This window comes from Pelophylax lessonae (assembly GCF_965119305.1).
Source record: "Pelophylax lessonae genome assembly, chromosome: 13".
Classification (NCBI taxonomy): domain Eukaryota; kingdom Metazoa; phylum Chordata; class Amphibia; order Anura; family Ranidae; genus Pelophylax; species Pelophylax lessonae.
Window position 1 is genome coordinate 161,308,779 of NC_138780.1, and position 26,542 is coordinate 161,335,320.

Genomic DNA, 26,542 nt, shown 5'->3' on the forward strand with positions numbered 1-26,542 from the left:
AACCGAATGTAAGATGGCCGCTTCCTTGGCTGTAAAGGAGAGAAAGGCTTAGTTCCGCTTTGTGTGTTCTTACATGTTAGCAATGTTACAGAAATTTAGGCGAATGTCTTTAAAGATTTTTAAAAAAATGGGCATAATGTTTATAAAATCTCAAGGGAAACATTACACTCTTGAACTAAAGTAAATAGTTTCCCAGACTTGTATAAAGTACTCGAAATTTCTACTTGAGTAAAAGTACAAGTGCTCGATCAAAAAATTACTTGAGTAGAAGTGGAAGTGCTCGCAGAAAAAGTTACTTAAGTAGAAGTACTAAAGTATTCAACATTTTTTTTACTTAAGTATTGCAAGTAGTTTTTTCAAAAAATTTGCTACTTAAGTACTAAAAGTAAAAAGTACCAGTAGTTTTGAAAAAAAAATTCTACTCAAGTACTGAAAGTAGAAGTACAAGTACTGTGTTATGTAGTTATTAAAGAAATAAGTCAAAAGTTTGAACATCATATTGTTTTTATTATTTCAAATGATTTATTCAAATGATTAACCTGTGTTTGTTAGTAGTTTCTTGATGCACTTTAAGCGCTGTAGCACCATTTATTTGTTTGTTTCATATTTTCTTTTTATTGGAAAGATTTGGTATAGCAGCTTTTATTATACACAGCCTTTATTTTCGTATGCGCTGATTTACAAATGACATTATACACATTTTTTTGAGCTTTATGCAACCTGCCATCTACTGTTCTGGCAGTGGTAATTTTTTTAAAAGTAACGAGTAACTATGCAGCACAAAAAAAAAATACTTGAGTAGAAGTATCGAAATCATCGAAAAAATGTAGTGAAGTAAAAGTAGAAGTAGGAGAAAAAAATTCTACTCTAGGAAAGTACAGATACCGCATTTCGGTACTTAAGTACAGTACTTAAGTAGTTCTACTTCGTTACTATACATCTCTGTAGTTTCCTAGATGTGCAGCGTACTGGTTTTGCTGTTAACTCTCTAAGTATCACTTGCAGGTTGATTTTCTAACACTAGTAATTTTATATGATAAAACCCCACAGCTGGAAGATACCTCTGTGAAATCTGGTGGCGATTCTATGTTGATGTCCTCCTCTATGAATGACTCATCCATCGGGAAGGTTCTCGGATCAGCAATGACCAGCCGTGGGCTCTGCATCCTAGCAGACAGCCGGGAAATCTCCTCCGGGCCTGAGGTCATCTCCTGCCTGAAGAGTGCACATGGGGTACAGGTGGAAATTTGCTCCCTGGGGGGCTGCGATTACATTGTCAGTAACAGATTGTCTGTAGAACGGAAATCCCAGTCAGAATTCTCTAACTGCACGAACAGGAGTAAACTGGCCGAACGGATCCAGCATCTACGGAGCATGTTCGACAGAGTCTGTTTGATCGTGGAGAAGGACCGCCTGAAACCAGGTGTGATGTACATTGTGTGTGTGTACAGATATCACATATATATATATATATATATATATACACGCACTATATTGTCAAAAGTATTGGGACACCTGCCTTTATACACCCTTTACAGCTATAACAGCTTCAACTCTTTTGGGAAGGCTGTCCAAAGGGTTTAGGAGTGTGTCTATGGGAATGTATGACCATTCTTCTAGAAGCACATTTCTGAGGTTAGGCACTGATGTTGGTGTTGAGTCCTGACCTCAACCCGATAGAGCACCTTTGGAATGAGTTAGAGCAGAGACTGTGAGCCAGGCCTTCTTGTCCAACATAAGTGCCTGACCTCACAAATGCACTTCTGGATGAATGGTCAAACATTCCAATAGAGACCCACCTAAATCTTGTGGACAGCCTTCCCAGAATAGTTAGTTTAGCTGCAAAGGGTGGGCCAACTCAGTATTGAACCCTACGGACAGAGACTGGGATGCCATTAAAATGCATTGCGTAAAGGCAGGCGCCCCGATACTTTTGGTATTCTAGTGTGTATGTATATATACAGTGCTTTGCAAAAGTATTTGGCCCCCTTGAACTTTGCGACCTTTTGCCACATTTCAGGCTTCAAACATAAAGATATAAAACTAATTTTTTGTGAAGAATCAACAACAAGTGGGACACAATCATGAAGTGGAACGAAATTTATTGGATATTTCAAACTTTGTTAACAAATAAAAAACTGAAAAATTGGGTGTGCAAAATTATTCAGCCCCTTTACTTTCAGTGCAGCAAACTCTCTCCAGAAGTTCAGTGAGGATCTCTGAATGATCCAATGTTGACCTAAATGACTAATGATGATAAATAGAATCCACCTGTGTGTAATCAAGTCTCCATATAAATGCACCTGCACTGTGATAGTCTCAGAGGTCCGTTTAAAGCGCAGAGGGCATCATGAAGAACAAGGAACACACCAGGCAGGTCCGAGATACTGTTGTGGAGAAGTTCAAAGCCGGATTTGGATACAAAAAGATTTCCCAAGTTTTAAACATCCCAAGGAGCACTGTGCAAGCGATAATATTGAAATGCAAGGAGTATCAGACCACTGCAAATCTACGAAGACCTGGCCGTCCCTCTAAACTTTCAGCTCATACAAGGAGAAGACTGATCAGAGATGCAGCCAAGAGGCCCATGATCACTCTGGATGAACTGCAGAGATCTACAGCTGAGGTGGGAGACTCTGTCCATAGGACAACAATCAGTCGTATACTGCACAAATCTGGCCTTTATGGAAGAGTGGCAAGAAGAAAGCCATTTCTTAAAGATATCCATAAAAAGTGTCGTTTAAAGTTTGCCACAAGCCACCTGGGAGACACACCAAACATGTGGAAGAAGGTGCTCTGGTCAGATGAAACCAAAATCAAACTTTTTGGCAACAATGCAAAACGTTATGTTTGGCGTAAAAGCAACACAGCTCATCACCCTGAACACACCATCCCCTCTGTCAAACATGGTGGTGGCAGCATCATGGTTTGGGCCTGCTTTTCTTCAGCAGAGACAGGGAAGATGGTTAAAATTGATGGGAAGTTGGATGGAGCCAAATACAGGACCATTCTGGAAGAAAACCTGATGGAGTCTGCAAAAGACCTGAGACTGGGACGGAGATTTGTCTTCCAACAAGACAATGATCCAAAACATAAAGCAAAATCTAAAATGGAATGGTTCACAAATAAACATATCCAGGTGTTAGAATGGCCAAGTCAAAGTCCAGACCTGAATCCAATCGAGAATCTGTGGAAAGAACTGAAAACTGCTGTTCACAAACGCTCTCCATCCAACCTCACTGAGCTCGAGCTGTTTTGCAAGGAGGAATGGGCAGAAATTTCAGTCTCTCGATGTGCAAAACTGATAGAGACATACCCCAACCGACTTACAGCTGTATTCGCAGCAAAAGGTGGCGCTACAAAGTATTAACTTAAGGGGGCTGAATAATTTTGCATGCCCAATTTTTCAGTTTTTCATTTGTTAAAAAAGTTTGAAATACCCAATAAATTGCATTCCACTTCATGATTGTGTCCCACTTGTTGTTGATTCTTCACAAAAAATTACAGTTTTATATCTTTGTTTGAAGCCTGAAATGTGGCAAAAGGTCGAAAGTTCAAGGGGGCCCGAATACTTTCGCAAGGCACTGTGTATGTATGTATGTATATATATCTATCTCTATATATATCTATCTATCTATATATATATATATATATATATATATATATATATATATAATATAAAAATCAAAGCCATCTGAAAAGGGACAAAATACACTTTTTTAATTTATAAGCTTGAGCTATTGAGCTCTGACAGGCTTTTTGAAACAAAGGAGAAAAAACTTGGAAGGTAGCCTAAAGTGCCTCCTGGTGGCTCAAAGGAAAAAACTATTTGCGAATATGCTAAACTGCGAATTTTTGTGATTTAAGTGTTGTACTTTGCTACAATGTGTAATTTTACAGAACTGCTACAATGTTGTACTTCCTGTAAGCCCATTGTTTTTCTTGGTTTTTGGCTTTGCTGAGTTAGTTAAATTACTAAGGGAGCACAACTCTTGCACTATCATCTGACAGTAATGTTAATTTCTGATCTGCAGGAGAAACATCTCGGCCGTGTCAGAGAACAAAGTATTATGACAGCCTATTGTCCTCTTTAATCAGCGCCGGGGTCCAGATCCTCTTCAGTTGCAGTCAGGAGGAGACAGCAGGATTACTGAAGGAACTGGCCTCTCTGGAGAGGAGAAAGAACACTGCAATCACAGTCCCCACTCAGGTGACCAGTCACAAGCAAGAAGCACTGAACTTTTACCTGTCTATCCCCAACGTCAGCTACATCACCGCCCTCAACCTCTGCCACCACTTCAGCTCAGTCCGACACATGGCTAACAGGTGAGTCTGTAATGGTTATCAGATGAACAGGTTAGCAAAAAAGAACCCTAAACGGGTTTATTTTAAAAAGCTGAATCGTTGGCTATGCTCTGACTTACACAGCATTGCCGTATCTGATAGATGACAGAACATGGTCGTTCTCTGCTGCAGTTTCATTTTCACCTGAAATAGTACTAAAGCCTTAAGGCTTTGCACCTTATGCATCAATCAAGGTGAAAAATCACCTGTGCAGCAAAATCTCCTCCAACCAACCCCCCATTCCCCCCCCCCCCAAACATACCTGAGTCTGATTCAACCCAGTGGTGTGCTCTCGCCGCTCTGTCTCCCCCCTCACTGGGCGGATTGATAGCAGCAGGAGCCATTGGCAAATGCTGTACCAAGTGTGGGGGGGGGGGGGGGGGTCAGCCACCTGCTCTGTGTCAGTGGATGCAGACAGGGTGGCTTGGTAGCAAGCATGCATAGGTGCCCCCATGAAAAGCAGCTTTCTATGGGGGGCATTTGCCAAGGAGGAGCCTGGACCTGAGAAGAGGAGGATCGGGGCTGCTCTGAGCCCATGGTTTCTGCTGCGGTTAGTCAAATCCTGCGAGGAGGGAGCAAGGGGCGAGCCATGCTGTGTGTGCGTCTGTGGATGCACTGGCTTTGGGGCAAGACCACATAGCAAGTGGCTTGCTCTGATGGCACACAAAGAAGAGAGCAACGGCAGCGGGACTGCAAAAGAGGAGGTTTGGAGCCGCTCTGTGCAAAACGATTCCACAGAGCAGGTAAGTATAACATTTATTTTTTATTATTTTAGTTGGGGGCCCAAGCCAGTGAGAAGAGAAGCAGAACACCAATGAGCTTATCTGGCACTCTGCTTTTGCACACACTATTTGGCTTCTCTTAGCTATGCTATACAGTAGACTGCAAGAGGCTAATGCAGGTCAAATTCAGATACTTGAACCACATATATATTACACACAATGATGTATTAATGGTTACAGAGCTGCATTAATGTGTGCATTTTATGTGTGGATGTAGTACAGCCTTAATATTTAAATTTTGTTACCCCAACACTTCATATTCCCGACAGGTACCTGCTGTAATATGTACTTGGTTCTCACAGCTCCGTAAGCAGAGAGCTGCTGTCAGTCTCTGCTCTGCCCCAAAGCGCTCACTGGAGTGCTGGGCTATGGAGGGAGCAGGCATTACCAACTCAGGCACTCAGCGGCTCGCTGAGCCGGGTGCTGGTCCAGGCATGTGGACGGATCCCGATTGTTGTAATCTTGCCCGAGCCTGGACCGGCTCTGGGACGACAGCAGACCTTAGCCCACTGTCTGCTGAAAACTGGTCACAGGAGTGCAGAAGTATCCACAGGAGAAGAACAGCCAAACGAGCTTTGGCTATACTTCTCCTTTCAATGTATAAGCGAAGTGTGCTGTCTTAGAATATAATTCACAAAGGGAAAATACATGTACAGTATCTCCCAATACAGAAATTTGTTATCCTTACCGTAAATTATTTTTCTGGATCCTCCCCATGTCAGCCTACCATGGGTCAGCTCTGCCCTCTCTGACTCCTCCAGGACCACCTTTTTCTTAGCCTATAAAGGTTGGCTGTCTGCCTAAAGAAGTGTTCATAATATCCCACCTCGGGACGGAAAACCATTAGGGAGGGAAACCTCGGTTGACATGGGGAGGATCCAGGAAAGGAAAATTACAGTAAGGATAACCATTTTACGTATTCCTGGACCTCACCATGCCAGCCTACCATGGGACGTAACAAGCAATCATCTTAAGGGAGGGAAGTCAATTTAGGAAAAAAAAACAGAGTCCAGCACTTGATGCTGCTAATATATTTAATGGCCAACAGCTGCCGAAATAACAGTAGAACCAAAGGCTTCCGAAGACGGAAGAGACACACATTCACTCTGTAATGACGGATGACGGATGAAGGTATTGGGCGTGCTCCAGCTTGCTGCCTTGCATACTACCTCGAGCGATATTTTAGCATACGCTGCCCAGGAAGCGGCCATACCCCTAGTCAAATGTCCCTTAACTTCAGAGGGTGGGGGAAGATTTGTATGCAATTTGAATGGTTTTTGACGAAAGCCAAACACTTCATTGGACCAACGGGGAAAACAAAGAGTAGATCCTGCCTGCGGAGCTCTTTAGTCCGGTCCAGGTAAAGGGGATAAGGAGGAAACCAAATCCAGCTTCTTCCACTCCTCATCAGCTTTATCCACCGTAAAGGCTGGGAGCACTGATTCCCAATTTAAATGAAAAGAAGATGCCACTTTCGGAAGGAAACTTGGTACCAGTCTGAGCACCACGCCATCTTGGAGAAACAGACAATATGGCTCCCTAGCGGAGAAGGCACATAAATCTGAGACTTTTCTGGCCAAGACAATGGCCATCAGGAAAACCATCCTTAAGGTCAAATAAAACAAGGAGCAGGAGGAAGCCGGATTAAATGGAGGAGCCAACAAGGCTTTCAAGACCAAAGTCCCATTTAGGAAAAGACTTCAAAGACTCGGCCTCCAACTCTGAAACCCAAACTTTAGGGACCGCCGCCACAGACGTGAGCGCCATAGCCGGTCTACATGCTGCTCCTGCCACCATATACAATCTCTTTAAATCTGTGTCAATTCTGTGATCCATGGGATCCTTAAAAGACCGAATATTCCAGTGGAAGTGTAATATGGTGGGCCAACTTCTGCAACGAAGCATCCACCCTAGGAGTAGTGTCCCATTGCTCCACATCTTTAGAGCTGAAAGGATAAAGCTTTGAGACCCTATTATGGATATTCAGCTTCTTGTCCAGCCTTGCCCATTTATCCTCCACTACTTCTTAAATTACAGAAATGAGGGGAATGGAAGGAACGGATTTTTTAAAATCAGGTAAACATTTGTTCATCGGAGGGGAGGCCTCATCCTCGCCACCTTCACTGCTTCCACGAAAGCAGGAACCAACGAGAACTCAAATACATGAGATTCCGGCCAATCTCTGATTCTGAATAAGAGCCCATCTCCCAATCCAAGTTGACACGGACTGAGGCTTCAGGATCTGAATCCCCTGAAGCTGAAGACAAAGTGGGGTGAGCTGGTTTCCTTGAAACCCTTTTCAACCCCTCCTTGACAGCTGCCTTTAATATAGGATTTCACCTTTCCCGCATCCACCGCATTGTCTTGCGCAGCTTCCTTGCCGCAAGCGCAAACAAGCTTTCCTGGTACAACCTGGGCCAAGCAAGCCCAACAGGTCTTCTCTTCAGGCTGGTCTGGTGAAGACGTCTGAAAGATGAAGAGTATCTTCTGTGCTTACGCCCTGAATTACTCTTCTTGGAGGCCTTACGATGCGCCATAACCTCTCTTGGCTCAGGACTGAGCGACTACAATGAGGTAAAGGTGAAGGCGACCTGGACCCTTCAGACAGGCAATCCCTCCAGTACATGGTGACTTTGCAACTTGGCATGTCCTGCCCCCTTATGCTTTTGAGCATTATCCCCTTCATCTTTTTTATGGGAGAAGAGCGTAAGTGCTGCTCTCTTTTACTTAAAAAAAAAAATCAACATGCATACAAAAAAAAGTATTAAAAAAATACTTTTTCATTAAGTCTTCAGTGCTAAAAAGGAAGGCAGGGTGACCAACAGGGCAGCTGGAAAGCAGAAGAAGCAAAGATTAGAAGCCAAGCTCTGTAAGCAAAGGGAAGAACCACAGGGCAGAGTCAGCAGACTTGGAGCATGCAGGCTGGAACACACACAGGCTGGAGAGGAGACTGGCCAGTGCCAACTTCCTGAAGGCAGGAGGGGGAGGAGGAGAACCGCCTTTAGACAGAGACAGCTGTGAATCAGCGGTGAGCGTCCCGTGGTTGCTAGGCAACCCCCCAGCTACTGAGCGGGCCCTCCTCTGCCACGTCACCTGGCCGGATAGTGAAATGCTTGCAGCGGCTGCCGTGGAACTACAGGTGCCAGCCAGCCCATGGAAGCAGGTACACTCCAGGGGGACCCATAGTAAAAAAACGGACAGTAATTTATACTATCAGCCCGTTTTCTGGATATTCTCTAAAGGCAGTTGTTTAAACTGCATAGCAGCTATTCCTAGCACCAACGACACTTCCTTCGGCAGACAGTCGCCTTTTATAGGCTAAGAAAGAGGAGGTCCTGGAGGGGTCAGAGGGTGGAGCTGACATTGGGAGGTTCAGGAAAAGTGAGTACAACCCTCACATTTTTGTAAATATTTTATTATATCTTTTCATGTGACAACATTGAAGAAATTACATTTTGCTACAATATAAAGTAGTAAGTTGTACAGCTTGTATAACAGTGTAAATATGCTGTCCCCTCAAAATAACTCAACACACAGCCAATAATGTCTAAACCGCTGGCAACAAAAGTGAGTACACCCCTAAGTTAAAATGTCCAAATTGGTCCCAAAGTGTCAATATTTTTTGTCGCCGCCACTATTTTCCAGCACTGCCTTAACCCTCTTGGGCATGGAGTTCACCAGGTTGCCACAGGCGTCCTCTTCCACTCCTCCATGACGACATCACGGAGCTGGTAGATGTTAGAGACCTTGCACTCCTCCACCTTTCGTTTGAGGATGCCCCACAGATGCTCAATATGGTTTAGGTCTGGAGACATGCTTTGCCAGTCCATCACCTTTACCCTCAGCTTCTTTAGCAAGGCAGAGGTCGTTTTGGAGATGTGTTTGGGGTCGTTATGTTGAAATACTTTGGGACACTTCTTGTGCCCCCTTGGTGATTGACATAAGCCATGGCATTGTCCAAATGAATGCGCAGATCTGTTCAATGGTCCAGACAGTCTGATCGCTCAGAGTTCTAAGACATTGATTGGTAGTCTGGACTGTTCCAGTGTCCAGATCACGTGAGCAGAATGTTTGCCGAGGACGCCTACCTAGCCAGATAGGCTGGCATCCGTGGTGATCACTGTCCAATACAAGGGCAGGAAGGATTTGCCCAGCTGGAAGTGCCGGAGAACAATGCCACCATATCAGGGACTTTTGTTCCCCGACTCAGCCGGATCGGATTGTCCAAAGACTGTGGAGTCTTGTCCCATGTGGTCAGAATCTCCCTTTGCAGGAACCTCGTATGGAACAGTGCAAATGGAACCACCTCAAAGGTAGACCCAATCAGACCCAGCACCCATTTGCAAGTCCGGAGGGATGACCATCTGTTGGACAGCAGGAGAGGAATTGCAGCCTGCAATTTCTGGAGTTTGTCCAGAGGAAGGAGCATTCTGGCTAAGGCCGAGTTCAGAGTCAGGCCCAAATAGTAGTCCAGCTTTGTGGACAGAACCAGGGCAGACTTCTCAGAATCCAGCCAAACTCCTGCAGAGTTCGTATTGTGATCTCTAGGTTTTCCACCAGAGCAGAAGGCGACTCCGCTCGCAGAAGGAGATCATCCAAGTAGCCCAGTGCTGCAATCCCCCATTGGCAAAGCAAAGCTAGCACCGACTGGGGCTAATACTTTTGTGAAGATCTGTGGAGCAGAGGAGACCAAAGGGTAACGCCACAAATTGATAATGCTCCTTTCCTATGCCAAAGCAAAGGAAGCGCTGGTGACTGGCACATATTGGAATGTGAAGGTAAGCATCCTTGATGTTGATAGAGGCAGGGATGCCACCACCGTGCAAATGGACTCCATTCTGAACTTCTGCACCCATACAAAGCAATTAAGCGCCTTCAGGTCCAGGATTGGATGCACCTTGCCTTCCTTCCTGGGCACTGTAAACAGGTTTGAGTAAAAACCCCGAAAATGTTTTCCGAAGTCCGAACTGGGACAGTTACCCTTTGAAGTAACAGGCTTGGGCTGCCCCAAACAGACCCTGTAAACAGGCACAAGTTGGAATGATATAAGCTTTACCGGGGGACAAGAGCGAAACTTGATCTTGTAGCCGGACTGAATGACTTTGTGGACCACTTGTCTCGTACCAGGGATGTCCATGGGTCCGGAAACCAGCGACTATGTCCCCCTACCCCCGATACAGGTGAGGGCGCTTCTTCATGCTGAAGGAGCCTTGCTGCAAGTCTGGAGAAGGCTGATCTCTGCTTGCCAGGCCATGTTCGTTTGGATCCTCCAGAGGAGGCCCTGAAAGGCTTCGAGCCCTTGTCAGTTGACCCTGAGGGATGAAAAAACGTCTGAGCCGGGAAGGAGGGCCCATGTCTCTGATGGGGTTCCTTGCCCTTAGTAGCCTGTGGAAGAAAAGTACTCTTTCCCTCTGTGAGACCTTTAATGATGTTATCCAGGGTAGCCCCAAACAGGTGATCCCCTTGAAAGAGATCAATCAAGGCCTTTTTAGAAGTCTGGTTAGCAGCTCAGCATTTAAGCCAAAAGTCACGCCGAAGGACCACTGCCGAAACAGAGAGCTGAGCCACTACGGGAGCTGCATCCAAAAAGGTATCACAGATAAATGGCAGCCCCTGGCCCAGCTGGGACTCCTGCTCCGCAAAGGCAGGGGGGAGCTGTTCTCCCTCCCGGTCACTGCGTAAGAGCTTAGACCACTCGATCAGAGTTTGGAACACCAGGGCAATGGTGAATCCCGGCCTCAATGCCGAACCAGCCAGAGTGTATATATTGCGGGCCACAATTTCCGCCTTCCTGTTAGCTGGATCCCTAAAGGCCGGGCATTCTTCAACCGGAATCATGGTTGCCTTGTTTGATCTGGAAACTGGAGGGGTCACCACCGGTGGAACAGTCCACTTCCTAAGAAGGGACTCCTCATAGGAGTAACACCTAGTAAAGCGCTTTGGTCATCCCCACTCTTTAGCAACAATTCTGTCAAAATAGGTAGGGAAAGGAAAAGCTTTTTCCACGCTGGATGGCTTTTGAGTGCCAAAGGTAAACTGCACCTCCATCTTCAGGGTCTCTCACACAGATCCAATCAGTGCCTCCACCAGCGCCTTTTCGTGGGCAGTTGCAGACGTGGAGGATTATCCTCACTATCAGAGGATTCAATGCAAGAGGTTCCAGACCCAGCAGGGTGACCCATGTCCATGGCAGTTGAATCAGATTCAGGATCAGATGAGGCAGGGGAAGGTGAGTGGCGCTTTTTGCCAGCCAGTCGCCCGAAAGCCATCTCCACCCGGAACACAAAGGACTCCAGGACCACCGTCAGTGCATTGATGGATGGTCGGGACCTGAAGCCTCAGAGAGGGGATCAGGTGGGAGATGTGCTCCAAGACTCAATGGGTCACCAGGGGAATTCCACAAGAAGTGTAAAACACTGCAAAGGGACAACCCCCACTGGGCTGGCAGCACCAACCGGTCGCCAGGCACAAGCACCAAGCAATCCTCAGCAGAAAGGGAGAGGAACACACCAGACTCACCACCCAGCAGCAATGGGCACCTGCAGCCACGAGGATAATCTGCACTACACACGCGGCGATCAGGAAGTGAAAGGATCCAGGAGTCACCACCAGGGGATTAGGAGGGGCTCTCTCCGCCGAAATTGCCGCCCACAGGGCTCCACTGTCTTGGCCGTTGTTTAACGCAGCGCACTGTGCCGAATCGCATGGTAATGTACAGCGGCGATGTACAGTTGTGTTCAAAATTATTCAACCCCCACTGAATTTGATTGTTTTGGCCAGTTTGACATTGATTTTGATCATTCAGTCATCCTGCTTACAATTAAATCAAAGAGGCACGTGTAGGTCAGACAAATATAACATAACATTTATAATGAAATAACCACAAATGTCTTTTCTGTGCTCACATCATTATCAGTTTTATTCAACCCCCAAGTGACATTCAAACTTAGTACTTAGTACAACAACCTTTTACAGTTATAACTGCTTTTAAACGTGAAGCATAGCTTGACACAAGTGTCTTGCAGCGATCTACGGGTATCTTCGCCCATTCGTCATGGGCAAAAGCCTCCAGTTTAGTCACATTCTTAGGCTTGTGCACTGCAACTGCTTTCTTTAAGTCCCACCAGAGGTTCTCAATCGGATTTAAGTCTGGTGACTGTGATGGCCACTCCAAAATGTTCCAGCCTTTAATCTGCAACCATGCTCTAGTGCAGTGGTTCTCAAATCCGGTCCTCGGGACCCACTAACAGGCCAGATTTTAAGTATTACCTTGGGGGATGCAGACTAGAATACTGCAATCACTGAGAAGCAAATGAGATCACCTGTGATGTAATTTAGTTATCTTGCAAACCTGGCCTGTTGGTGGGTCCCGAGGACCGGATTTGAGAACCACTGCTCTAGTGGACTTGGAGGTATGCTTGGGATCATTGTCCTGTTGAAAGGTCCAACGTCTCCCAAGCCTCAGGTTTGTGACGGACTGCATCACATTGTCATCCAATATCTCCTGGTACTGAAGAGAATTCATGGTACCTTGCACATGCTGAAGCTTCCCTGTACCTGCAGAAGCAAAACAGCCCCAAAGCATGATTGACCCCCCGCCATGCTTCACAGTAGGCAAGGTGTTCTTTTCTTCATAGGCCTTGTTCTTCCTCCTCCAAACATAGCATTGATCCATGGGCCCAAACAGTTCTAATTTTGTTTCATCAGTCCACAGAACACTATCCCAAAACTTCTGTGGTTTGTCCACATGACTTTTGGCATACTGCAGTCGACTCTTCTTATTCTTTGGAGACAGCAAGGGGTGCGCCTGGGAGTTCTGGCATGGAGGCCTTCATTACGCAGTATTGTCTGAGCAGAAACTTCAGTACCCACATCTGACAAATCTTTTCTCAGTTCCTCAGCAGTCACACGGGGACTTTTCTCCACTCTACGCTTCAGGTAGCGCACAGCAGTCGAAGTCAGCATCATCTTTCTGCCATGACCAGGTAGCGTTTCAACAGTGCCCTTTGCCTTGAATTTGCAAATGATGCTTCCTATGGTGTCTCTTGGTATGTTTAACATCTTTGCAATCTTCTTATAGCCATTGCCTTTCCTGTGAAGAGTAATCACCTCTTCTCTTGTCTTCCTGGACCATTCTCTTGACTTCACCATGTTTGTAACCACACCAGTAAATGTCTAGAAGGAGCTGAGTATCACAGTCATTTTAAAGCTGCCTAATTGGTGCTTATTAGGCTTTATTGCTGCTCCCTGACATCCACAGGTGTTTTCAATACCTGATTGAAAACACTTCAATGAACCTCTGTTCTTCAGAGTGGTAGTCTTTAAGGGGTTGAATAATTGTGTCAATGAAGAATTCACAAAAGAAACATTTACTACTGTATTACAAAAGTTGCATATGGTTCTTTAAGAAGTCCTTGTAGGATTTCATTCTGAATACAATTACAAATGTACACTAAATTCCCTAAAACCCTTTACAGCATTGGGGGTTGAATAATTTCGAACACAACTGTATATCGCCATGCATGACCTGTACGTTTTGTACACTTAAAAAAAAGTTTGTACAAAACAAAAAGGGTGCCACGTGATGTGCTGAATCACACACCACACTGCCTCACTACCGCAGCTGGGAACGGACAGCTCCCAATTTCTATGTGAATTCACTAATACAGATCAAGACTCCTGCTGTATGGCCCGGCTCCTAACAGAGCACAGACTTGTACTGGTCTGGGGTGGGGGTTCCTCTGGTCTACTAGGTCCATATCAATCGGTTTTTGTTTTCAATCGGCAGCCTACCATAGCATATAGAAAGGTCCTGTCCTTAGGTCACAACACTCTACCCATCTCGCAGTTGATCCCTTTTGTTGACACTGTCACGTCTTTCTCAGTAAAGACCATACACAGCCATTCCACTGTGGTCGATGGAGTACATGGATGTAGACAAGAATTTGTATAGAAACAGACATCTTTCTTTTGGATATACAGTGTAACCTTTTCTCTGTCGCTCCATGACAGACGCAGAATGCATATCTTGATATCCATAGATTTCTACTGCCCCCTACAGGAGTAGGACACTAGGCAGAAAAAAAGTTCTGGCCACACCTATGGGCAGTCCCGGGGGTATACCTTCTCTCTCCCTGCTATAGGATGTCAGTTTTTTTTCTGCCTAGTCAGGAGTAAGGACCTAAGTTCCTTGCTGGGATCTCTGGTCCTGGCAAGTTTTTTTAGATCTTTTATTAGTTAGCTTTTTTCTCCAGTTGTTCCTGTGAGATCTTCAAGCAATTATGCCGGATCTAGGGCGACGGCTGGATGCTGAGATCCAGTGGTCACCCCAGCCGGCCTACGAGCGCGTGCAGGCCCAGCTCCGCGCTGGGTTGGCCGCGACATAGTCCCGCTGGACGGGGACTGGCCCGCGGGTTAAACGTTCCGCCGAGTCGCATACGACCGGTCAACGGCCAAGTTGCAGCATCTCCTTTGGCCGACACCCCCCCTCACTGGGCGGCGAGGGGTTTTGTCTGGAGTGGTGCCCGCTCTGTTCCGGTATGGTGAGTAAATGCTTCCCCCCTTTCTCCTCATGGCTGACTCTGGGGTGGACCCGGGCCCCTCCCTGGGACGGTCGGACCACCACTAATCTGGGTTCCCTTCTGTTCCCCTGTGCACCCCCCTCTTGTGGTGTCTCTCTCCCCCCTCCATCCCCCCCCAGGGGGGGGTGTTTGTGTGGGGTGGCTGGCTGTTCGTGCAGGCCGCTAAGGGGGTGGGGGGGTCCCGACGGTGCGGACGGCTTCCTCCCTGGCTTCCCAGGGCCTACCTGCCGATCGATCGTCTTTTAGTGATGTGGGGACCCCCCTTCTTGTAGTCCCTCGTGTGGCTCATGGCGGCGGCCATGACGATATCATTAAAATCTGGGATCCGGTTGATCGTAGCGCGGAATCTGTGTCCCGTTCCATATTCTCCCTAGCAGGGTCAGCCTTGAGGCCAGTGTTTACCATTGCTCTGGTTTCACAGACATTGACGGAATGGGCCAAGCTGTTACGCCATGACCTGGAGGGGAGAAGTCTTCCCCCCTGCCGTGGCAGATTTGCTGGAGCAGATGGTGCAGGGGCTACAGTTTGTTTGTGACGCTGCGCTGGACGCTGCTCCATTACTGCGGCGCGTGTCGATCTCGGCGGTGGTCCTCCGGCGCATGCTCTGGTTGAAGTGCTGGTCGGCGGATCAGGCGGCTTCCAAAAAAAAGCCTTGACTGATCTCCCTTTTCAGGGGGATCGCCTGTTTGGTGCTACCTTGGATGAGATTATCAAGGGTCTCACTGGGGGCAAGAGCACCTTTCTACCACAGGCTACTAAGGGTAAGGAACCTCGTTGCAGACGGGGACCTTCCTTTTCAGCTCACAAGAAGTTTTTTCGCTCCTCCGGGGCGGGTGACAAGGCGAAGCCCTCCAAAGCCCCCCCAGGGGGTTTCAAGAGACCCTGGTCTGGTAAGCAAAAATCCGGTCCTTCCAGACCTGAGGATAAGACCACTTCAGCCTGAAGGTGCGCCCCCACCCATATCAGGGGTGGGGGGGGGGGGGGGGCGTCTTCGCCGGTTCCCGGACCCGTGGCTCTCCAGGATTCCAGACAAATGGGTTCACGAGGTCATACGGTCGGGAAACAAGATCGAGTTTCGATCGCTTCCACCGGTGCGATTCTTCCTTTCCAATATGCCACTGTCCCTGGATCGCCTAAAGGCTCTGTTGAGGGCATTGCGGGACTTGATGCAACAAGGAGTGGTGGTTCCGGTTCCCTGTGCGGAAAGTTTTCAGGGTTTTTACTCAAACCTGTTCACAGTGCCCAGGAAAGAGGGCAAGGTGTGTCCAATTCTGGACTTAAAGGCGCTCAATTGTTTTGTCCGGGTGCAAAAATTCAAGATGGAGTCCATTCGCACAGTGGTGGCCTCCCTGCATCAGGGGGATTTTCTGGCGTCCATAGACATCAAGGATGCCTATCTTCACGTTCCCATTTACGCAGGACACCAGCGGTTTCTGCGCTTTGCTGTGGGAGAGTACCATTATCAGTTTGTGGCGTTACCCTTTGGTCTCGCCTCTGCTCCCCGGGTCTTCACAAAGGTTTTGGCCCCAGTTCTGGCGCTGTTGCGGCAGCGGGGCATATCGGTTCTGGGCTACTTGGACGATGACTTCCTCCGTGCGGAGTCTCCACAAGCTCTGTTGTCAAACTTGGAGATCACCATGAACCTGCAGAAGTCATCCCTGGTTCCCTCCAGGAGGCTGGACTATCTGGCCAAGGACGCATCCAAAGTCAGGCCCAAAGTGTTTCTCCCTGCGGAGAAACTCCAGAAGATTCGGTCGACGACTCAGTTGTTACTGTCCGCCAACTGGCCGTCTCTTCGGACTTGCATGAGGGTTCTGGGGCTGATGGTGGCATCTTTCGAGGCAGTACCTTTTGCTCAGTTTCCAAAAGGAGATTCTTCTCAAATGGAACCGGAATCCCGTTTCCCTGGACAATCGGATCCGGCTGAGTGAGTGGACCAGGGAGTCTCTGGTTTGGTGGCTTCGGTCTCCGATGCTCAGTCAGGGGAAGTCCTTTCTTCCGATCTATTGGACGATTGTCACCACGGATGCCAGTCTATCCAGGTGGGGAGGGGTTCTCGGCAGGCTGTCTGCTCAGGGGCTCTGGTCCCTGGAAGAATCCAGGTTGCGGATAAATGTGTTGGAACTAAGAGCGATCAGGTTTTGCCTGGTTCACTGTACCGAGCATCTTTGGGGCTGCCCGGTTCGGATTCAGTCCAACAATGCCACGGCCGTGGCTTATGTCAATCACCAGGGGGGCACCAAGAGTGTTCTGGCGGCCGTGGAAGTGGCCGGCATTCTTCTTTGGGCGGAAACGGTTTGTTCCGGCTCTTTCCGCAGTTCACATTCCGGGCGTGGAAAATTGGCAGGCGGACTTTCTCAGCCGTTAGACCTTGGATCAAGGGGAATTGTCTCTTCATCCAGAGGTGTTTCACCAGTTGTGCCTTCGTTGGGGCACCCCGGATGTGGATCTGTTGGCATCTCGGCTCAACAGGAAGATGCAGAGGTTTGTAGCCCGATCCCGCGATCCTCTGGCGGACGCCGCAGACGCACTGGTTGCTCGGTGGGGGCAGTATCAGCTGATGCCTTTTCTCCTCTCAAGTTGCTGCCGAAACTTCTTCGCAGGATAGAGGCGGAGGGAATTCCAGTCATCCTTGTGGCTCCGGACTGGCCTCGTCGGGCCTGGTACGCCGACTTGGTCAGGCTGGTCGCCGACGCTCCTTGGCGACTTCCTCTCAGGGAGGATCTGCTGTCTCAGGGACTGATCTTCCATCCTGCTTTACGATCGCTGGCTTTGACGGCTTGGCTTTTAAGAGCCAGGTGCTGAAGGGCAGGGGTTTGTCTGTTTCAGTTATTCCTACTCAGATCTTCCTGGAAGTCGCTTTCCTCGCTTTAATCAATCATAGCACATGGAAGTCTATATTGCGTGGTGTGAGTCCCTCGGGGTTCCTCCACGTTCTTACTCGGTGGCTCGGATATTGGCCTTCCTGCAACAGGGGGTTGAGCAGAAGCTGGCCTTGAGCACTATCAAGGGTCAGGTTTCAGCATTGGGGATCTTCTTCCAGAGGCCAGTGGCTACTCATTCTTTGGTGCGGAATTTCATCCAGGGGGTGTGGCACCTGGTTCCTCCGGTGCGCGCGCCCTTTCCGCCCTGGGATCTTAATTTGGTGTTGTCAGTTCTCCAGAAACCGCCCTTTGAAAATATTAGGGCGATTCCCTTGCTTACCTTATCCCAGAAGGTGGCCTTTGTGGTGGCTATCACTTCTGCACGCAGGGTGTCGGAACTGGCTGTGTTGTCCTGTTGTTCCCCATATCTGGTGGTTCATAAGGATAAGGTGGTTCTTCGTCTGAATCCATCCTTCCTTCCTAAGGTGGTTTCCGACTGTCACTTCACTTGAACAAGGATATTGTGTTATCTTCCCTGTGTCCTAAGCCCAGTCATCCTCGGGAGTTTGCGTTACACTCCTTGGATGTGGTTAGGGCGATCAGGGTGTACTTGGACTACTACTGACTCTTTTCGGAAGGCTGATTCACTTTTTGTGATCACTGATGGCCCTAGAAAGGGGTTGCCTGCGTCTGACGCGACTATCTCCAGATGGATCAGACAGACGGTGGTGCAGGCTTATTCTATTAAGGGTCAGGTTCCTCCGTTCCCTGTTAAGGCACACTCTACTCAGGCTCTTAGTGCTTCCTGGGCCTTCCGCCATCAGGCGTCGGTGCTTCAGGTTTGCAAGGCGGCTACCTGGTCGTCGGTTCATACCTTTACTAAATTTTATAAGGTTGATGTGCTGGCATTGGCGGATGCCTCTTTTGGCCGCAAGGTTTTGCAGGCTGCTGTTTGAGGGGACCTTTGGTCTACCTCGGGGGTTCTGTTTTTTTTCAGGTGGATTTCATCTTCTTGTTTCGATGAGTCCTCTGTTCTTCTGGTTGGCTCTGTTTTGGCCTTCTGGATTGGATTTTTTTTTCTGTTATCCCACCCCTCATTTATGGCACTGCTTTGGGACGTCCCTATGGATATCAAGATATGGATTCTGCGTCTGTCAATGAGCGACAGAGAAAACCGGATTTTTGACTTACCGTAAAATCCTTTTCTCTTAAGCTCATTGACAGACGCAGTACCCGCCCCTCTATTTTGAGTTGGGTTGGTATGAGTCTCTGACACTGCTTTGTTACATAACTGACATCCTATAGCAGGGAGAGAGAGGATATACCCCCTGGGACTGCCCAGAACTTTTTTTTTTTTTCTGCCTAGTTTCCTACTCCTGTAGGGGGCAGTATAACCCTATGGATATCAAGATATGTATTCTGCGTCTGTAAATGAGCTTAAGAGAAAAGGATTTTACGGTAAGTCAAAAATCCAGTTTTTTCATTTCACTCCTGCTGATCTCCTGCAGCAGAGTGTTGTAGAAAACAAAATGTTATTTTGGGGTTTAAGGGCCCATTCACACCCATACGTGGTGTGAGAAAAATGTGTTTTGTTAATGGTGGTGCCCCCAAATGCAGCTAACAAAAACTGTGTGTCTTTAGCCACTGAACAGTATGGCATCTCCATACAAGGCAGTTTGCTGTGGCACAGTTTCAGTTCACACCTGCTTTTTAGTCTTTGTACTTTCCCCACACATTTGGCAGACCATCAAAATTAATAGGCTGTGAAAAAATGCACCAGCCAGGAATGCGCAAAAGCGTGTATGCTCTGGTGTGAACCTGTCCTTAATGTGTAAGTTCCTTTCTGTTTAGTCCTCATGCACCCTGACGTTTGCAGAAATGGAGGGATAGGAAAAATAACAAGTAATGGTTGGACATGGAGCGGTTGAGCCTTCCCTGCTACCCACAGCTGCAGCTAAGGATTTTTAGGTTTGGAATATAAAATAGCTACAAGCTTCCCATGTGCATGATGAGGCCTCACCATAACATGGCATGCTTTTTCACCTGCTGTTCACAACCCAGCTAGTTATTTTCAGATGCTTTGGTAATTAGCACTTTATTCATCTAACTTAACAAATGAAATAACATACTGCAATGTCTTCGTGTCAGTTTGGTTATGGGTTACTGTAATGTTACTTTCATTCCACAGCTCTGTAGATGTGCTCTCCGCCAAAGGACAAGTGAGCCAGCAGAAGGCTGAGGAGATCTACCGCTACCTTCATTATCAGTTTGATCCGCTAATACTCCAGACTGGGGCCAAACAGAAATACCACTCGTAATCCAATCGCCTACACTTTTGTCTGCAGAGATATAATTGCAGGACAATGCTTTTCAGACCTCTGCACAAGCACTTTGTGTTATTTGTATATCTGTATATTTTGTATGGTCTATTTTGTACAGCCTATTTTGTACAGTATATAAAATATTTTGGAAGCTATTAATTTAATGCTGCTAAATTTATGTTGGAGGATCTGACTCTTCAGAGGTAAACTTTGGTCATACAAAAAATATTCATGTATGTCTTGATGAAAGGAAAAAAAAATGCAGTAAATCACATCCAATATCTATGCTTGAGTTTACCACTGCTGGACTACAAAACACCTCCCTGTTTTAGAGAGAAGTATGCTGTAGATCAGCAGAGAACTCAGGCAGGACCTGCCCTTTGTGTACTGTTGTGGATGCAACATTTCTAACAGGAGTGGATACAGGGGGCATAGAGAAACAACAACACATATACTGACACATTCTTTTTTATGTAAAGCTCTGTTTGTGTCCTTGGCTGTGAAATATTTGTGGGGTAAAAAAAAGTCTTAGAGCAGTGACACCATCCCCCAAGCTCTAAGGCTTACCCATATACATCATGATATGGCTGAACTTGTACAAGATTACATTTACCAAAACTATTTAATAGGCTGACCCAATCAATTTGTATCCAACACAGCAGGCCACTAAAATACAGGTTTGTACATTTTCTTTTAGATCTACCATCAGATTGTGTGTGGTGAGTCTACGAATTTAACACTGTTACACACACACTTTAGAAGCAGATCCTAGTCAGAGTAAATAGGGGATAAAAAAAAAAACACTGGATTTTTGTCTTACTGTAAAATCCTTTTTACTGAGAGGTTCACTGACAGACACAGCTCCATATCTTCTTAAACACTTGGGAAGTCCCAAAGCAGTATCAACATGAGGGGTGTGGGAAAAAAAAAACAAAAACACCAATATATATTGTGAGGGATTAGCTCGGTGGCGGGTGTGGATGACCCCTTGGGGGGTGCGTTTTCCCAGAGAGGTAGCCGACAAGTGCTTGCAAACAAACAGTGTGGTTTATTAAATGGTGTTTTCTTCACCAGGCTGTATGCAGCAAAACATCCAAAATAAAATAAAACAGAAAATAAATCCTTGCCTCTGTGGGCGGCTACCTTCTCACAACTGGAACCTGCCTAAGTGTCTGTCTCCAACCTACCGTCGGGCAGACTTCCTTGTCCTACAGCGGACACTCAATAGTCCTTTTATAATAGCTTCACAGGGCAACACAGTCCTTTTGTTTCTTTCACATCAACAGTTCGTCTTCTCACCTTTGAGACGTATTCACCCTTGGTTACCGTCCCGGGCACACATCACTCCGGGGGGGTCTTCTCCCAGGCCCACACATCCTGTCGGGAGGCACACGCTGACTGTCCTCCTGGTCCCAGCCCACATGGCTTCAGGATGCAGCTTCTGGAGGCAGCAAACAATAGGAATTTCTCTGAACAAATTATAGAGCCTTAACTCCCTCATTCTGAACAGGTGAAGGCCTTTCAACTTCCTGCTGGCTAGCTCTGTAGCCAACACCCTAAATTAATTAATGGACTTTCTAAATCAGGTAGAAATGTATCTCCTTCCTGTGACTACATTCCCAGATTTAGCTGACTTCCTGTTACATACCCCCCCCTCTTGTTTCAACCCTAGGGTTGGGACACAGATTTCCAGGCACGCATGTGTCAAGCACTGCTGACTCACTGATAAGCCTCCTATTATCCTCAAGCTTCCGGATGAAACTGTTTTGTCATCTTCATTGACGGATTTCTCATAAATGCCACACAGTTTGTCTCTCATCTCATATACACATTCTTCAACTGCATTTTTGGCATCATTTCGCTCCTTCTCGTTTCTGTCATCTTCATTGACAGCTTTCTCATAAATGTCAGACAGCTTGTCCCTCATAACCGTCTGTCCAATCCACCATGGAGGACCGTGATCCATAGGCAACTCAATTGGGCTAGTCTTAATGTCTTCAACATTCTTAAGACGCCTCTCTCTGCAATCCATAAATGTTTTCCACAAAACTTTGAGAACCTTTGCTTCACTAAGCTTTGTTCCAAGTAGGGACTCTTGACATCCCTCTGTGACTTGAGTTGCCTCTCCATACAGCTGTACACAATCATTGACTTTTTGTTGTAAAAGGGAATGATCTTCCTTCTTGAGCTTTGCTTGCTCTAAGATGCTGTGCAGAGGATTTTCCAATTGAGACAACAGGCTGTCACACATTTCTTCAAAGTGACCCCTGTTCCTTTTCCCAGAGATATCAATATCATTCAAACATTTCATATTCATAGGCAGATCTGAAGCATTTGCACTCATCAACTTCTTAAACTTTTCGCCCTCCTGAGCGAGTCGCAGTAAAGGCCTACTATTTGATTTGATATTCAGTTTATATTTCTTGCCAAACTCTTCACAGAAGTAGCCAACCAGAACATCATCAACTTTCCTTCCACCAACATAGGGGTCAAAGGCAACAACACAGTTGAACCCAGCGATCTGGGTGGTATCCATTATAGACCTCCTCTCTGCATCAGTGAAGAAGCATGGAACTGCAACACATTCTTTTACAGGTTTCTTCAATGCACTTTCTGCTGAACTATTTGACCGCTCAAGGTCACCTAGTTCTTTTTCTCTATCTGAATTCCACATGGAATGCATCTCAAGATCACGATCAAACTTCTGCCACCCGTCTTTCACCAGTTCCATTTTGGAAACACTCCCTGAAAGGCACTTATTCATTTGCTTCACGTTTTCACCAACAGCCTTAGTTTTCTCCACTAGGTTTTCAGCCTGAACTGAGAAATCACCACATTTCTTACTCAGCTCCTTTGTTTGCTGAAGCTCTAATGATACATTTTCCAATGCTTGAAGTTTTTGAAGGAACGGTTTATTCCAAAGGGGTGATTCAAGCCACATGTCGTCACATTTCTGAGGCTCACTCAGGACAGACCCCAAAACACTGATCCTTTTAAAAACTGCATCAGGCACACTATCCCCTCTTTGGGACAGATCCTCTGTTGCCTGGAATTCCTCTTCCAGTTCCTGCAACGGAATCTTCATCTCTTCTAGTTGCTGTTCTAAGGCTCGCTTAGACTTTTCTAGCTCCTGAACGCTTTTCACAACATCATCCTTGGAGCTGACCAATTCTTCCATTTCTGTACGCAGCTGTTTAACACTTTCTAGTTCAGCCTTACACTCTAGAGCTTCCTCCAAAGAGCGAGCCAAGAACAGGGCTTTGCTCTCGTTATCACGCACCTCCGTTTCTGCACGTGCGCGTTCTTCTGCATATTTTGCAGACACATTCTTCTCTTCACCAAGCATCTGATCAAACTTCTTTTTCACATCTTCAACACACTGTAATGAACCAACGCTTTCTTCCATGCGTTTTTTCATAACCGCTATCTGAGCTTGCAATGTTGCGACTTGCTCTGATAGGTTTTTCTTTGCTTCCGCCTCCTCTTTTAATTGTTCCAGGAAGCCATTTTTCTCATCTTCCATTTGTTTGAGCTTTGTGCTAAAACTCAGCCTTTGACACCTCTCTTCCTGTAAGAGTTCCTGCGTGTCTTGCAGCTGCGATTCCAAGATAGAAAAATCTTCCGCAATTTCTCTAGATTTGCTGTCTGCTTGAGAAAGCTGATTTGTAACATTGTCCAACTCAACCTGCAGTCGGTTTGCCTTCTCTGACAGCTTAGTACACAATCGGTCACCTTCTGACACCTTGACTTGCGATTCCAGAAGCTGTGCCTCTACTTTTTCCCTCTTATGTTCACAATCTCCTTTTCCCTGCATAAGAGCCTTCACCTCATTGGCTAGCATCTGGGAATAAGAATGTAATTCTGCCACACAGGCTTCTTTCTCCTTTAACTGCTGCTGGACACGTTGGGCTTCCCCTTTCCAACTTTCACAGTCCGCACGCCATTCATTTACCACATTGCTCAAAGTAGTGAGCTCATACACAGTACTCAGTAATTTAGCCTCTCTTTCACTTTTCTCGTTGTCGCTGAGAGACAATGTCGTTTTCAGAGCGACATTCTGTTCCTGCGACTCCTGCAGGTCTATTTTTGTAACTTCCAAACACTGAAGACTTTTTTCCAGCTGATTACGCAACTCCAACATATCAACCATACTTTGCTTCTGCAAAGTCTGAATTTCACTTTCCTTTTCCATGAGGATGGTATCTTTCTCCATTATAGTCTCTCTGCGTTTTTGCAACTCGACCAAAAGAAGAGCAGTGGATTCTTCCCACTGTGACACATGAGACTTGAGTAGTTCATTTGTTTCCTGCAAGTTTCTATGCTCCATTTTAAGCAATTCCAAGGCTTGTTCCTTTTCTTCCATTTTCCGTTGCAAGGCATCCAACTCAGCCCTGCACACATACTCGGTTTCCTCCAAACCGATGGCCTCCATTGGCTGCTGGCGTCTCTGTTTCCAGCCTGCCATGCTCTCTTGATGAGCCTTTTGTTGAGCTGCAAAGCTCTGCTGAAAATCCGCATTTGCCTGCTGTTGAGCTGCATTTGCTTGCTGTTGAGCTGCATTTGATATAATCAGATGTTTCAACATCTCCTCCATTTTGAGTTTACTTTTCATCTGAGCACACTGCGTCTCCATAGCAGTTTCATCAGTGTTGCTAGGGACGACAACCTTCCTCTTTAGTAGACTCTCTTTAGGCATGGATGGGGCTGGTTCAGACGGCAACATCCCCTCCATCCATAGAATCCGGTCTCTCATTTCATCTATCTTTGCATTTTTCAGGCGTTTGGACCGCCCCATCTTCAATAACTCCACAAACAAATTTTTCACAGTCCAGCAAACAATTTTCAGACCACTGTCTCTTCAACACATGTAGTTTTTTCTCTCTCTTGCAGGATCTCTTTTCCTGCACACACAGTTTGTGCAGTCACTTGCACCAGACACAACAAAGTTCATCAAATAATTTTGAGACCGCTGTCTCTTTAAAACACTTTTTTTTTTTCTGTCAGGATCTTCTCTCCTGCACACATAGATTGTGCAATCTCATGCACCAGACAAAGTTCATCAAACATATGCACTCCATTGCAGGGATCTCTGCTTATGCCCACTGCATACCTCCACCATATGTGAGGGATTAGCTCGGTGGCGGGTGTGGATGACCCCTTGGGGGGTGCGTTTTCCCAGAGAGGTAGCCGACAAGTGCTTGCAAACAAACAGTGTGGTTTATTAAATGGTGTTTTCTTCACCAGGCTGTATGCAGCAAAACATCCAAAATAAAATAAAACAGAAAATAAATCCTTGCCTCTGTGGGCGGCTACCTTCTCACAACTGGAACCTGCCTAAGTGTCTGTCTCCAACCTACCGTCGGGCAGACTTCCTTGTCCTACAGCGGACACTCAATAGTCCTTTTATAATAGCTTCACAGGGCAACACAGTCCTTTTGTTTCTTTCACATCAACAGTTCGTCTTCTCACCTTTGAGACGTATTCACCCTTGGTTACCGTCCCGGGCACACATCACTCCGGGGGGTCTTCTCCCAGGCCCACACATCCTGTCGGGAGGCACACGCTGACTGTCCTCCTGGTCCCAGCCCACATGGCTTCAGGATGCAGCTTCTGGAGGCAGCAAACAATAGGAATTTCTCTGAACAAATTATAGAGCCTTAACTCCCTCATTCTGAACAGGTGAAGGCCTTTCAACTTCCTGCTGGCTAGCTCTGTAGCCAACACCCTAAATTAATTAATGGACTTTCTAAATCAGGTAGAAATGTATCTCCTTCCTGTGACTACATTCCCAGATTTAGCTGACTTCCTGTTACAATATATATATATATATATATATATAATTCCCCAACAAGGGCTAAATGTAGCCAACCAGGGAAAAAAAATACACCTCTCAAGAAGCCTCTGCAACCCCACAGCCAGCAAAAACTCTGCAACCAAAAGCAACATCCATAAGATGCAAGTACATTTTACCTTACAAAACTTGTAAATGTGTATACAGAGGATCATGTAGAGACACCTTGCACACCTGATGATAGGTGGCACTAAGTGCATTTGTAGAATGCGCCTTGACAGGGAAAGGAGGAACCTGGCCCTTAATGGAATAGACCGGCATCACCATCTGCCTGATCCATATGAAAGTGGTCGCTGCAGAGTTGGCCTTCCGCTTACGAGAATCATCCGTAAAGAATCAACTCGGTCACGGCCAGGTATACCTCTGATCGCTCGAACCACTTCCAGGGAGTGTAGCAATTTCTTTAGAATAATTGGCTTAGGGACACAAAGATGGTAGGTAACACAATATCCTCATTTAAGTGAAACCCTGAGAGGACCTTAGAAGGAAAGCCTGACAGGGTCATAATACCACTTTGTCCCTGTGAAGCACCAGATAAGGTGACCAACAGGACAACACAGCCATTCATATTTTCAAAAGGTGGTTTATTTATTTTTTTGAAGAACCGAAAGTACCAAATTGAAGTCCCACAGAGGTACCAGGGATCGCATCGGAGGAGACAGATGGTGAATGAACCCCCTGCACGAAAATGTGACCAAGGATTTACAAGCCAACGGTCATTGGAAAAATATTGCCAAGGCGGCAATCTGGCCCTTGATGGTGCCCAGAGCCAAATGTTTTTTTTTTTTTTTTTTTTAGA

General features: G+C 46.5%; 1 protein-coding gene across 3 annotated transcripts in view; it reads left to right on the top strand.

Annotated features, from left to right (window-relative positions):
* Nucleotides 1-19,907, top strand: part of FANCM (FA complementation group M) — a 318,993-nt gene extending 299,086 nt beyond the window's left edge. For all 3 annotated transcript variants that reach the window (XM_082275430.1, XM_082275431.1, XM_082275432.1), the window contains 3 exons: nucleotides 1,051-1,423; nucleotides 4,035-4,326; nucleotides 19,760-19,907. In XM_082275430.1, the coding sequence (XP_082131556.1) occupies nucleotides 1,051-1,423; nucleotides 4,035-4,326; nucleotides 19,760-19,889 (795 nt within the window). In that variant the 3' untranslated portion in view covers nucleotides 19,890-19,907. The remainder of the gene's footprint in view (nucleotides 1-1,050; nucleotides 1,424-4,034; nucleotides 4,327-19,759) is intronic.
* The last annotated feature ends 6,635 nt before the right edge of the window (nucleotides 19,908-26,542 follow it).